General features: G+C 45.2%; 1 protein-coding gene and 1 long non-coding RNA gene across 9 annotated transcripts in view; one reads left to right on the top strand and one right to left on the bottom strand.

Moving 5' to 3' along the window:
• Positions 1-14,186, top strand: part of GARNL3 (GTPase activating Rap/RanGAP domain like 3) — a 109,860-nt gene that overhangs the window by 27,246 nt on the left and 68,428 nt on the right. For 6 of the 8 annotated variants that reach the window (XM_083596940.1, XM_083596938.1, XM_083596942.1 and 3 more), the window contains one exon: positions 9,440-9,509. The exons of 1 other annotated variant lie outside the window; for it this stretch is intronic. In XM_083596940.1, coding sequence (XP_083453066.1) covers positions 9,440-9,509 — 70 coding nt within the window. Of the gene's footprint in view, positions 1-4,840; positions 4,859-9,439; positions 9,510-14,186 lie in introns of those variants that run through there. One more of the 8 variants, XM_083596945.1, reaches the window with a different exon arrangement.
• LOC310754806 lies at positions 416-4,697 on the bottom strand. Its single transcript, XR_014544040.1, has 3 exons — positions 4,430-4,697; positions 2,098-2,180; positions 416-1,985 (listed from the first exon to the last, which is right to left on the bottom strand). It is a non-coding gene; the product is annotated as an uncharacterized lncRNA (long non-coding RNA).

Genomic DNA, 14,186 nt, shown 5'->3' with positions numbered 1-14,186 from the left:
CCTCCTCTCTCAAAGCCCAAGCACAAAAACACACAACAGCACAGCAAACACTGAGCATACTTGGTGACCTCTAGTAACTTTGTAATGTTCGTTAGGGAGTGTCAAGTCATTTTATTACGGTCAATGATCAGTATCAGGATAAAATCACCAATTACAAAGTTTAAAATCTCAGAACAAACTAAAATAAAACAAAATTACATATACAGTACATTAAAAAGCAGTTCTAGTTGATCATTAATCTGTCAGAAGGGAACCCTTCTGATCTAAGGGTGATCATTTAGTGCTCAGTTACCAGAAAACTAACATTATGGCATTTGTCAAAAAAACCTAGGGGACACTGCTGGACTATAGATGGACATAAAGTAGAATAGGTCTCTTGCAGTTATGGAATGAGGATACACGGCGACAATTTTGTTGCCCGCCTTACTTGCACATTTTTAAATCTTAAGCACCAGTCTGAGGTTCTGCTGCTCCTTGTTTGCATTTTCCAGGTTCAATTTAGGCTGCATTCTAAGAGGAAGCACAAGGCAGCTGTCTTTGCAGACTCAGTTTACCTCTGTGAGACCTAGAACATACTCAAAGCCAGTGTTATTTTCCTAGAAAAAGAGGTGCCAGAACTCCCTTATTCTTCTAGAGTGGCAATGGTGCCGGCTTGAGAGGGGCCAGAACTGAGTTCTGGCTGAAAAAAAGCCCTGTCCAATGCTGAAGGAGAATGATAAGTAGAGAGAGCAAGCAAGCTGTCACTGGGTGGTTGTCTGCTGTTAATGGCTGAAGCTCCTGCTGGGCCCCCAGAGAAATCCTAGGTTACTGGAGAATGCAGTTTTTGAAAACCGCTTCTCCTTGGTGCTGGCTCATCTGTCATTTACAGCATACATCTCAGCTTCTGGGCAAAACCTCCAGTTACCACTGGCAGTGGATATGTCAGGGTGGGGTGGGAGAAGCTGATCTCAAAAGACTATTTATATGAATTGCCCTGAGACCTGTGGTTATAGGCTGGTATACAAATAATAATAATAATAATAATAATAATAATTATTATTATTATTATTATTATTAATGCTCTTCAACTGAGGATCACAGGGCAGTTTACAGTGTAAAAACACATAAGTACATATCAAAATAGCAATGCCACCCTCCACAAACACATGCAAAATGTTAACAAAATGAATGTCACAGAATAGCTGCCCAAAGATGTTCTTGGTTTGGGATCTCTCCCTTTAACTCTTTGAAACAGCCGCTACACCTGCAAATTTCAGTATCCTCTGTGTGATGACGACACAACTTTCTTTTTGATTTGGGCAGCTGCAGAAAAGCGCCCCTCCCCCGGTATCGCCGACTGTTTTGCTTAAAATTCCATCCACAACCTTGTCAATAATAGAAGTCCACCCAACCAGAATTATTTCAATGCTAGTTTCTGTGGCAACCAGCATATCCAGCCACAGAATTAGATTACGGGAAGAATGAGTTTTTTAAAAAAAATGGAGGGGCTTTTTCTTTACTTTTACAGGATTTACTTAAAAAAAATAATTAAAAAATCCTGATTCTGCTTTCTTTTTTCAGTTTCATACAAACTGTTTGCATATCCAGGAACTTTGGATAGTTTTTCAAACACATTTTTAATGGTGCACAGTTATTGTTACATCCTGTTCCAATTCTTCCACATGGGTTCCCAAGTGATATAGTTATTGGCTCCTGATAAGTTACTAGATGAAACTGGTGTTCCTTGCATAAGCTCTGCTCCTCTGTAAAGTCTTTTTAGGTTGTGGGACAAAAGAGTTTCATGCAGTTTTTTGCTCCAATGCAGTGTGTCTTTAAAAAGGAGAATTTGTCATCTGAATTTCTCCCTTGGATTTGGAGTTCTGAATGACCTCACCCTTGTTTCCAGTTGAAGTGAAATGGCAAGGAATGCTTTGCTATTTCATTATGCCCACTATTTCTTATGTTCAGGATGTGAGTGCTGCTGCTTATTTAGCCCAAACAAGCACCTAACATGCTCAAAAAAAGAGAGAACTCTGGTTCAGGAGAACTCTAAAGCCTGGAAAAGTTCAAAAAAAGCATTAGGCAAATAACCGTCAGAGAGGGAACCCCTCTTCCTACCTTCAGAGGCGTAGGAAGGTCAGGAGGATCCCGGTGCGGAAAATTTCTTGTCACCCACCCCATTGGGTTTTGGGTTTTTTTGCCTGAAAAAAATGATTTTATGTTATTTCATATTTTCTGAAAAAGAATGTCCTCTGATAACAAGTAGGCGACTGTGGACAGATACTTAAATCTACAGGATGGATTGTGTTCTGGCTTGTCTTATTTTATTTATATTTACTATTTATTTAATAAAATTTATTTTCTGCAAAGTGGTTTACCAAAACAAAAAAAACACCACAGCAGTAAAATCAAGAAAAATGAACAATCCTACTTTAAAACATACAAAAGCTAAAATATTAAGATTAAAATTGCTTCAACTTCCTAAGCATCTAGGTATGCTTGCCTAAAGAAGAATGCTTTTAGCAGGTGCCCAAAAAGAGTCTAGCAAAGGCACATGCTTTGTTGCAATAGGTGGGGAGTTCCAAAGTGCAGGTGCTGTCACAGTAAACAATGCAGTACAGATATTATGTGGAACCTGTAGTAGTGTTTTATTATTGTGATTTCACCATGCTCTGTATTATCTGAAAAGGAAAACATTTATTTAAAAAACAGGACTGCACAGCAGCAATCTAGTCTCATCATGATCAGTGGGACTTATTCCCGAGCCGACGGTGCATAAAATGGGCTGCAATCCTATGCACCCCTTGCATCCAACTTGTACCTAAAACTCTGCACAAGCCTGCACCAGAGAATTGTAGAGTTGGAAGTGACCCCTAAGGGTCATCTAGCCAAACCCCTGGGGCAATGCAGAAATCTCAACTAGACCATCCCTGACTGATGGCCATCTGTCTTCTGTTTTTCCCCTCAACCCAGGACACACAATAACAGAGACTGGAGGTGGGGGAAAAGATAAATTTTGACAATGGGGCAGATTTGTCAGGCATGCACAGGAACAGCCTGAAAACTTTACAGAGAGGAACCCCACACGGGTTCCCCCACATGTAACGTGACAGGCAGGGAGCCAGCTCAGATAGAGAGAAAGACATTGGGGGAGGGGAGGACAAAAGAGTACCAAAGTCCACCCATTTTATCCTCTTTGGGATGGTGGCGCTAGGGCTCTGGGACCACCCTCCCTAAAATATTAATTTTTCTTCAATGTATTGTTACCACTGTTATTCTATAGTACAGATCCTTTTTAAATTAATCACTTTCTCTAAAATTAAAACAACAGAAGTAATCAGTAGCATAGATATCAAAGGAAAGGCAAGAGAATACAGTGGTGCCCCGCAAGACGAATGCCTCGCTAAACGAAAAACCCGCAAGACAAAAGGGTTTTCCGATTTTTTAGCGGCTTCGCAAGACGAATTTCCCTATGGGCTTGCTTCGCAAGACGAAAGCCCATAGGGAAATCTCCGGGGACAGCGGGGAAGCGCAGCGCGCCTTCTCCTCTGTTCCCGGACCTGTCCTGAAGACTTGCGGTGGGAGGAAGGTTTTCCTCCCCACCGCCAACATTCAGAAGGCTGTTCTGAAGGCTGGCGGTGGGGAGAAAAGTCCTTCTCCCCCCGCCAGCCTTCAGAAGAGGTCTGGGGACAGACTGTCCCCGGACCTGGTCTGAAGGCGGTCTCCATAGGAACGCATTAATTGATTTTCAATGCATTCCTATGGGAAACCGTGCTTCGCAAGACGAAAAACTCGCAAGAAGAAAAAACTTGCGGAACGAATTAATTTCGTCTTGCGAGGCACCACTGTAGTCCCTAATAGATACAGTGGTACCTCTGGTTGCAAACGGGATCCATTCCGGAGGCCCGTTCGCAACCTGAAAAAAACGCAACCCACGTCTGCGTGTGTCGTGATTCGCCGCTTCTGCGCATGATGTCATTTTGCGCGTCTACGCATGCGTCGAAACCTGGAAGTAACCCTTTCCGGTACTTCCAGGTTGCCACGGGACGCAACCTGAAAAAATGTAACATGAAGCAAATGTAACATGAGGTATGACTGTACAAGGGAGACACAGATACACAAGCACACAGAAGTAAATAATCCAACCTTGGGGAGAGGGGTGGGAATGTACAGTTTGTTGTACTTAGCCTCAAGATGGGAGACTGAGAGGGCTTAAGAAATAAAAAATAAAAGTCTTGTGTCTAGGAGTATTTTTCTGCAAAAGCGTCAGGCTAGTTGTCAAAAGTGTGAACTTCATTAATAGACCCTATTTAAAGGAATTGGTCAATTAGCCACAGAATTGCTTTGCTGATTTTTTCTCAACTTCTTTTAATTACACAACTGCTTTTGGGGGGTCCTAGCTTCATGCAGGGGAGACTAGTGGGGGGTGGCGGAGGGAAGGGGATCCTACCTTCATGCAGGGAAGACTGGGGCAAAGGGGAGGCTGGCCTGCCGAATGCCCAGGGCGGCACTGAGCAGCTCCTCCCAGTGCCACGTGTGGGCAAAACAGGGTGGCAGCGCTGCCATTGTTCCGCGTGCTCCACTTTCAGGGGCAGCAGAGGCTTTTCGGAGGGAGAATGGGGCCTGAAGCGGGTGCACAGGACAGGCAGCGGCCTTGGCAGGCCTCCTCAACAGCCTGGAAAGTCAGCCTATGTGAATAAAATGAGACTAGGCCGAGAAGATTCAGCCTTGACTTGCCTTTGCCCCGCCCCCAACCTAGCTGGCCAATCGGCTGTGGGCAGGGGGCGGGCCAAAGGCAAGGCAAGGCCTAGTCTACTCGGCCTAGTCTCATTTTATTCACATAGGCTGACTTTCCAGGACCCGGGAAGCCAAGTGGAGGGTAGGGCAGTAGGGCTTTTTTTTAATGCCTGCTCCAAAGGTCTTATCTTACTATGGTAGGGATTATATAGCTATATCTGAAATTTCATGCATATTAGTTAATATCTTGACCCTGCTCTACTGAATTGAAATTTCAGCCTTCACGACATAGGAAAATGGCCAAGTAAACAGCTATTTTGGTGGAGGAGGGTCAAGATATTAACAAATATGCATGAAATTTCATATATAGCTATATAATCCCTAGTGTAGTAAGATAAGACCTTTAGAAAGGCATTTAAAAAAAAAATTAATGTTTTTATGAACCGCCCTAGTAGGGCAGTAATTGTTCCTTGATAATTTGTCAACCCCCTCCATGATGGAACCCAGGGTAGCCCGCCCCCCTCTTCCTACACCCCTGCCTACCTTCCCCCCAAACAGCCCAAAGAACACTGAGCATGCTCAATAGCCACATGATGCTGGCTGACTACTAGGGGTGGGGAACGGACTGGAGTGGTTGCAATCTTGAGTAGCGGCACTCCAGGCTCTTAACATCTCATTGCTATTTTTTTATTTCCATATTTTGTACAGATCTTTCAGCTCTTTGGCCTCCTTTCCTCCTGCTGCATTATCAGTGCACCTGGTGTGCATTGGTAAATCATACAAAAAAGGGAATATTGATATTACTGTGTCCAGGACACTTTGTACAGCTTTTTGATGCACAGGTATGCTTGTTTTCATCAAGCCAAAATGAACAAGTGGCTGGAACAACACCACCATGAGGAAATGTTGCAGTGTTTGGAAATATATAGAGAAAAAGAGAGCAAGCGGTGACAGGACTGAAGTTTATGAAATTATGCATGGTGTGGGGAAAGTAGATAGAGGAAAGTTTTTCTCACTCTCTCATAACACAATAATTTATGGCCATCCAATGAAGTTGAATGTTGGAGGGTTCAGGACAGACAAAAGAGAGCACTTATTCATGCAATGTACAGTTTACTCACTTCCACAAGAGGCAGTGATGGCCACCAACTTGGATGGCTTTACAAGAGAATTGCACTAATTCATGGAGGCAGCTCTTGAGGAGCTGGTCAAATGCTTGCTAGCATGGGGCTAGTTCCAACAGCAGCTATGTTCTGAGATTTCATTTAGTGTGATGAGCACAGCTTGTCTTGTCCTCATGTTTCCCTTTCCTCTGTTTTGGCTTTAACTTCTGATTTTCGTCAATCACCGTTTCCTGTGCCAGCCAAACTCAGTTCATGTGTATTATGGTTTGTTTAAAGTTTAAACAATGTGTCTTCATAATCCATGGTTTGAAGTTGACTTGTATCGGACAAACCATAGTTAAGATGAACCACTTTTTTTTAGTTCAGACTACAGGACTGTTAGGAAATGAATGCTTTTGAACTCCTTGTGGCCATGCTGCAGGGGAAAGAAAAGCTCACTAGTTATCAGTGTGCTAACCTGTGGGACATAAATGGTGAATATTAAACTGTGGTTTAGCACGATAGCCAAAACAACTCAGCTGTGTACCTAGATCCTTGGAAGTTTTGTCAAACCCAGGTTATGATCATTCCCTGACAAAGGGAGGGAAAGAAGCCCTGGCCCATCTCCAGCCATTAGGCACTCTTTGTCGTTGTTGTTTAGTCGTTTAGTCGTGTCCGACTCTTCGTGACCCCATGGACCAGAGCACGCCAGGCACTTCTGTCTTCCACTGCCTCCTGCAGTTTGGACAAACTCATGCTGGTAGCTTCGAGAACACTATCCAACCATCTCGTCCTCTGCCGTCTCCTTCTCCTTGTGCCCTCCATCTTTCCCAACATCAGGGTCTTTTCCAGGGAGTCTTCTCTTCTCATGAGGTGGCCAAAGTATTGGAGCCTCAGCTTCACAATCTGTCCTTCCAGTGAGCACTCAGGGCTGATTTCCTTCAGAATGGATGGGTTTGTTCTTCTTGCAGTCCATGGGACTCTCAAGAGTCTCCTCCAGCACCATAATTCAAAAGCATCAATTCTTCGGCGATCAGCCTTCTTTATGGTCCAGCTCTCACTTCCATACATTACTACTGGGAAAACCATAGATTTTACTATACTGACGTTTGTTGGCAAGGTGATGTCTCTGCTTTTTAAGATGCTGTCTAGGTTTGTCATTGCTTTTCTCCCACTCTTTACAGAGGGACAAAGGGGGCTTTTCCTGAGATGGAGCTCTGCTTAGGGCAGATAAAATGCTTTATGTGGTGCATTTGAGGAATCTCAAGTTTGAACAACCAGTGTGAGTGGACACGCACTTGTAAACACACATGTGAATTAACTGGCTGTGACACTGTGATCAGTGTGTTTTCAGTGTGCAAAACCCAGCTGTAATGTTTGCAATGCTCCTTAGCTGCCATAACCATCTGCCCGTAGGGTTGCTATGGGAGGGGGCCATAGCTCAGTGGCAGAGCACGTGCAGGATCTCAAGTTCTGTCCCCAGCACCTCCAGTTTAGGAAAGGTTCAGGTAACTGGTGGCAGAAAATATTTCTGCATGGTTGCCTGAAGCATTACTGCCTGTCACTTCAGGAAAAAAATACTGAGCTAGATGGACCATTGGTCTTGCTCACTATGACACATATTTGTACATTAATAGGAGATGGGAAAGGGGTGGGAGAGTGAACTGTGTGTTCCCTCTGCTTAGCCACCCTCCAAAACCCATCCCCATTATTACTTGGGACCATAAAGCAGGAAGCTTGAGGAAGGATATTCTCCCTTTCATCACTCCCTTCCATCTTGGAGCTAGAGCAGATTAAAAGGCACATAGGAAGTTGTCTTATACCAAGTCAGAACAACAGTTCATCGAGCTCAGCATTGTCTATGCTGACTGGTAGCAGCTCTCTAGGGTTTCAGCCAGTGGACAGATAGGAAGTCTTGTATTCCACTAAGATGTCTGGGGTTGGATCTGGGATGTTCTGCATGCAAAGCAGATGCTCTGCTTCTGTGCTATGGCTCTTCCTAGGCTAGTACTGTAGTTAAGAGTGTCAGCTCATGTTCACATCGCCATACAGTAGCAGCATTGACTGAGTGATTTTGGGTTGGATAATCTCAGCTTAACCTACCCCGGAGGCTTAAAATGGGTCTATTCAGTGAAGTATTGTCTACACTGACTGGCAGCGGCTCTCCAGGGTTTCAAACGGGACATTCCCAGCCCAACCTGGAGAAGCCAAGGTTGATCCTGGGACCTTCTTGCACACAAGGCAGGTTCTCTACCCTTGAGCTACAATGCTAGTAGCAATATCCTTGGAGGTATTCATCTTAGTGCTGGAGGTAGGGCTTCCCAGGATACTCCAGCAGTGCTGCATCAGTTTCAGCTCTTCCAGCTGGCTCTGGAGTGGCCTGCCGAAAGCCAGCCAACGGCCACTAGGTCTGGAATCGAGGCCAGGTTTAATGTTTAGCCAAGTGGGGCAGACGAGGGGGTGGAGGTGGGGGTGATCCTGAGTGCTTCTAAGTCGAGAAGTCTTATCTGACTGGAGAACAATGAAAAAGAAGTGTGATGGCTAAAACCAATGGCCAAGGTAACGTTGGAAGTGGCGGGGACAGTTAGCACTGAGCAGATTCTGGATCAGTGTTCCAAAATGTCTGAAAGGTCAGGTATGCACCCCAAACACTCTACATTTTGGAGCATGAAAGAGAAAGCCGATCCACTGTGTTTCTGCATGAACCCTTGTTCTTCGTGATTGAAGGGAAACTCATGCGGAGTGGCAACAACCAGTCTCCTCTGAAGCCAAGTAAACACTGTGTGTCTGCACTGGCAGTGACCAGAGAGTAGCATGAATAAAAAAATTATAACAAAAACAACCACCATGTATCTTAATCTTAAGTAGAGGTTGGTGGGGTTCCTATATTAGGGCTTGGCCACAAAGAGAAAAGTTCTTGCAAAAGAAGGGACATTTTTATATATTTCTGTGTAGAAGTATGTGTGTAAAAAAACCTTTTCCTCCCATTTTTCTTCTGAAAGATGTAGGAAAGCATGCTAAAAAGAAAGTTAAAATTGCACTGTGGTTTTTGAGCGGAGAACTCGCTTTGCAAAGGGAGGTGGACAGGCTGCTTGCTCTCCACCCCTCACCCAGCATTTAAGCGCTGCAGGATTTTCTTTTCCCTTTTTGGTCAGATGGAGAGAGACAGAGAGAGAGAGAGAGACTTTCACAAACGCAATTACAAGCTACTGTCTGCCTTGGCCCTTCTCTATTGATCATCATGTCATGACTAAATTTTTAATTGAATCTTAGCTTTTTCTTCGTCTTCTTTTTGCCTTCCAATTAGGGGGCGTTTCGCTTCTGTGACTCCCTCCACTCCATCCACCCTTTCTCTCCCCCCCCCACACCCTGCCACCCTTTATTCAGAAAGCCAGGCTCTGCAATGGCTGTGTGAAGTTGTCTATGTTTCAAGGAGGGTCTCCTGCAGTGATGAAGCTAAACGCAGTAGCAGCAGCAGCAGCAGCAGCAGCAACAGCCCTCCATCAGCTGAACTGAGAAGCAAAGCAAAATCTATCTTTTCCCCCTCATCTTCCCCCCCCTCCCCGATAGCTTAGAGGGGCCAGTTAGCTATGTCTACTGATGAAGCACTTTTATTCCAGCTCTGTCTCCGAGGACCTGGGCTGTAGACGTGGAGAATTCAGCCGAAAGCATTATGGATCGGTAGAGCTGGTAAGTTGTTTTTTTTTTAAATTCCCTCCTTATTTTATTTTTAAACAGAATTTTAAGCACAGCCTGTTTCATCCACCCGAATGGCTTTTTGTATAAAGCATATTGGTGCCTCCTAGCCACAGCTTATCGATTCTTGGCTTATCCTCTCCCCCCCCCCACCCCCCCACCCCGGTTTTTGAGTTACAGCAGGCAAGCTTTGGAAATCGGTGGGTGTGAAAAGCTTGGTGTCTCTTGTTGAGTTGGATTTTAATTGCTCTTCATTGCTGTTTATCTTTCAAATCGAATGCAATATGTACAAATCCCCCTCTCTCTCTCCTGGGGTTTTTGTAGTCTGGTGGGAAAGCTTGTCTTTGCAGCCCAAGGGCAGTAAATAGACCCTGGTTTGTTCCCATGTAAGAGATGCTGGAGGCTGGCATGAAGTACCATAAACTGGTAATTGATTTGGGGGAGCCTTTTCAATTTTTATTTATTAATTTTTTTGTACAGGAGGTTTTGGAAACATGACAAGAATTTTAAGATGTGGCAACAGGAAGTACGGAAAAGGGTTCTCCTTCCCAAACATCTTGTCTGCCTTTTTTAAAAAAAAAAACCCATTTGCCATCCATTTCCTCCATTCTTCCCCCACCACTTTGATTTTTGAATGGAGGTTGGAGAAAATGCTCTGGCACACACTGTGCAGCAATCACCTGAATCAGGGTGCCGTTTTTGGACTCTGATTATTTTAGAATGGAATTGTACAAGTTGGCCACAGAGGAAGGAAGGAAGACTGGAGGCAGAGGAACCCTTCCTCTTACTGCCACATAATTGCAGGGATATAGCTAATGGTCAAATATGTGTGCATCCAGGTATTGGCGCCTGATAGATTATTGTTGGGCAGTGCTGTGCCAAGGAGACTGAATCCGTGTGTGTATTTGGGAACCGTAGGGCTAGCAATTTCAGTAAGAATTCACCAAAATATGTTCTCACCAAGGAGGCTACTGTTTGGTTGCTTGTTTCAAAAGAAACATATATAATTGAGGGGCAGGGATTGTTGGTTTTGTTTTTGCTTTTGCTTTTTTGGTGTGATTAAGATTAAAGTTAATAAGGATAGCCCTGGCTGAGTGGTAGAGCATCTGTTTTGCATGCAGAAGGTCCCATGATTGATCTACAGCATCTCCAGGTAAGGCTAGGAGAGATCCCTGTTTGAAACCTTGGAGAGCCTCTGCCCATCAGTGTAAACAGTACTGAGCTGCATGGACCCATGGTCTGACTCAGTATAAGAAGTTTCTTGAATGCCCATTATATATCTGCAGGGAGGGCACTAACTTAGTAACAGAGCATCTTCTTTGTGTGCAGAAGCTCCCAGGTTGAATCCCAGGCATCTCCAGGTGGGACTGTGAATGACCCCTGCCTGAAACCCTGTAGAGCTACTTCCAGTTAGTGTAGGTCAGGGATGATGAATCTGTGGCCGCACAGATGTCCCTGTACTCTAGCTCCCATCAGCCTTACCTGGCATGGCTAATGGACAGGGATGCAGGGAGTTGTAGTTTACTTGCTCATCCACACCAGTGGAAATTATATGGGTGCCCATCTGCACCGAGAAAGCCCAAGGGACCATTGTCATCAGTTTTATTTTGAAAAGTGCCCCCTCCTGCTTTCCCTTTCTGGAAAGGAGCTGCGCAAAGCAGCTTACAAATAGAAAAGCAAAAAAGGAAAAGGAAAGGAAAAGGCACCAGTGATCCAGCCATTAAAACACAAATGATTCAATTAAAAACAGCAGGAAAAAGCAATGTGCAAGCAGTATCTCCCTCGTCTCTTCTGAGGAGTAAAGGGCTGCTGGATTAGGCCAGCACCCCATCAAGTCTCAGCACAGCCAACCAGATGCCCTCATGTGAAGTGCTCAGGCAGGACCCAAGCAAGACCTCAAGTCTCCCCACTTGCAGTTCCCATTAGCTGGTACTTAGATCAGAGAAGTAGAATAGAGCCATCCAGCTTAGCAGTCAGGGTCAGTGTAAGCCTGAAAGAGTCCCAGAGAGGTGCAAGTTTATCCATTCTCTCTCTCTCTTTCTTTCTCTGCGTGTGTGCGCGCACACACATACAGTCTTTCTTGGAAGAGTGCTGGATTGCTGCTGCATTTCAGATTCAACCTACTTTCATGAAACTTGAACCTGCTACTTGCCCTGCCATCAGTGGAGAAGGGTGAACACTCAGCTCTCTTCTCTCCCCACTTCCCCTTCTGCGGTCCTTGTAGATACTTGAAAAATTAGTTTTCCTTCCTTTGGAAGGGCTGGCACATCCAAAGGAAGTGTTCGCATCAACCTTGCAAGGTAAACTAGTCTGAGGCAGAGTAATTCACCAAAGGTCACTCAATGAGCTTCATGGTTTGATTAGGGATTCGAGCCCAGGTCTCTTCGGTCCGAATATAACATGGTGATCACCACCCCACACTGGCTGCCTGGCTTTCCCTTTTCTTCATATGTTTTTGAGTTATAGCTCAGCTGTCCTCAGCTGTTGTAGACATTTAACCTCAACATGCTGCATGAGACCCAGTTTTAATTATATATCAGCTTTTCTACTTCTCTCTGTCTTTGTCAAGCCACATCAACCCTGCAGGCATGCTGGTTTAACAAAGTCATTCCTTCTCCTTGGGCAACACTGATACAAATCAGTAGCATATATCAAGGGTGCTTCAGTCTGAGGGACACATTCCTTTCTTGGCAACCTTTTTTTTTATTTGTTGGGAACGGGGGTTGCACATGCCAGCGATGGGTGGGATAAGAGGCAGAAGGGGGCAGATCAACTGATGTACCTTTTGGTGCAACTTTTACCTTTGGTGAAAAAAGCTAGTTTCTAGAGACTTCAATTCACTAGGGTCTGCCCAGGAAGAACTAAGTATGGTGCCCCACAGTGGGTGAGGCACTAGGGAATGTGTCGCTGTGACAACTGTTGACCTAGATCACTTGAAAGGGCTGTTAGACGAATGGAGGGCAGGTTTACCAAAGTGGGGTTAGCCTGGCTGGTGAAATGGACCCTCCAGGTTCAGGAGCAGTCTATCTGTCTGAATGCTAGTTGCTAGTGGGGTGGGTGGGGAAAAGCTATTGTCTTCATGCCCTGCTTTTAAACTTCCCAGTACCACCAGACTCACTGCCATTGGAGTCAGAGTCCTTGACTAAGTGGACCTTTGTCAGATCCAGCAAGGCTCTTCTTATGTCCCAGGAGCTCAGTGGCAGAGCATCTGCTTCTTGTGCAGAAGGTCCCAGGTTCAATCCTCAGCTTCTTCAGGTAGTGTTCAGACAAAGACTCTTTGTCTGAAACCCTGGAGAGCTGCTGCCAGTCAGTGTATACAATACCAAGCTAGATGGACAGATGGTCTGACTTGGTATGAGACAGATTCCTATATTATGAGCACCCAGAATCTCAAGCCTGAAGCACTGGCCTCATCTCCCCTCTGCTTGCCTTCTCGTAAGGCTGCTTTTTGCAAGCACACCCTGGCTTCCTTTGCTCAGCAAGACAATGCCTGGGTTTCTCTTCAGCCACTGCCTTGCAAGATTGGATCTGGCACACATCTTCTGTTCATCTCCCCCCTTGTGAATCCGAGAACCTGGCTCTGGACGAAGAAGCACCAGTGAATAACGAAGAAAGGAGTAACCAGCACCACATGCTGTGATCTTATTAAATCACTAATCCTCCTTCCTCAGTGATGTCATGCTTGCAGGATGATTCTGCTGGCAGGGAAGGAGGTCTCCTTGGTGTCTTTGAATGTAGGCAAGAAAAATTAATCTGCCAAGGGGGTGTCCCTTCCTCTTTCTTGAACTTGAATGCAGTCCGAGAGCATCTGTTCATTTTCTAGCAGATATATAAGAAGTTGGAGAAGGCTGAGCCTTTCTATATCTTGCACCCTCAACTCTGTCCCTAACTCAGGGATAGGGAACGGGATACTACCAATGAGCCAAATCCTTATCTCCCAGCAGGGCTTGTTTGACAGGCGAGTGGGGGCCGTGGGATTGACCTCTTGCCAATCACATGGCATTGCAAAGATGTCTGTTGGCCTCGTTTTGACCCACAATGATAATCAGTTGATCCTTGAAGCTTGCAAAATGTCACAACTAAGTCACTAAGCCCCGCCATAGTGACTAGCCTGCAAAAGAAAAGGAAAATATAGAAATTCTAGCCTATTGCAACGCTAGAAATCTTTGTTTCTCTGTGCTGGCCACAGAACAGGACAAGCCCTTTATATGGAAATGCAGGCAGTACGCCCACTTGTCAATCTGCTGGTGTCGCTCCAGTGGGCGACAGCAGGGTTCAGTTCTGGGGTGGCTGCACCCATCAGTTTCCCATAGAAAACTGGTGCTGAGCTAAAGCAGCAGGATTCTTCAGCTGACAGCAGCTGCCTGCTGGAGTGACACTAGCTGATAGACAGGTGGGTGTGCAGTTAAATCCTCCTCATATCCCTGCAGAGAGCCAAGCTGAGCTGGGGAATGTGCTGGTGAAGCAGACTTCTGCAGAGAGTAGTATTGAAGTCTCTGCTCATCATCTGAAACGCAGAGACTTCAGTTCTGCTCAGTGCTGCTCCCTGTTTGCTATCTCCTCCCACCCCATCTCTGCAGGTCAACATTGAGAGATCAATCTCCTGACATCACTGTGATGTCAGATGACTGATAGGTGGGTAGCCCAATCCACCTGTCAAAGTCAACATGC

Source organism: Podarcis filfolensis, assembly GCF_964270895.1.
Source record: "Podarcis filfolensis genome assembly, chromosome: Z".
NCBI classification, from domain to species: Eukaryota; Metazoa; Chordata; class Lepidosauria; order Squamata; family Lacertidae; genus Podarcis; species Podarcis filfolensis.
This window is presented reverse-complemented; position numbering and strand designations above follow the sequence as displayed.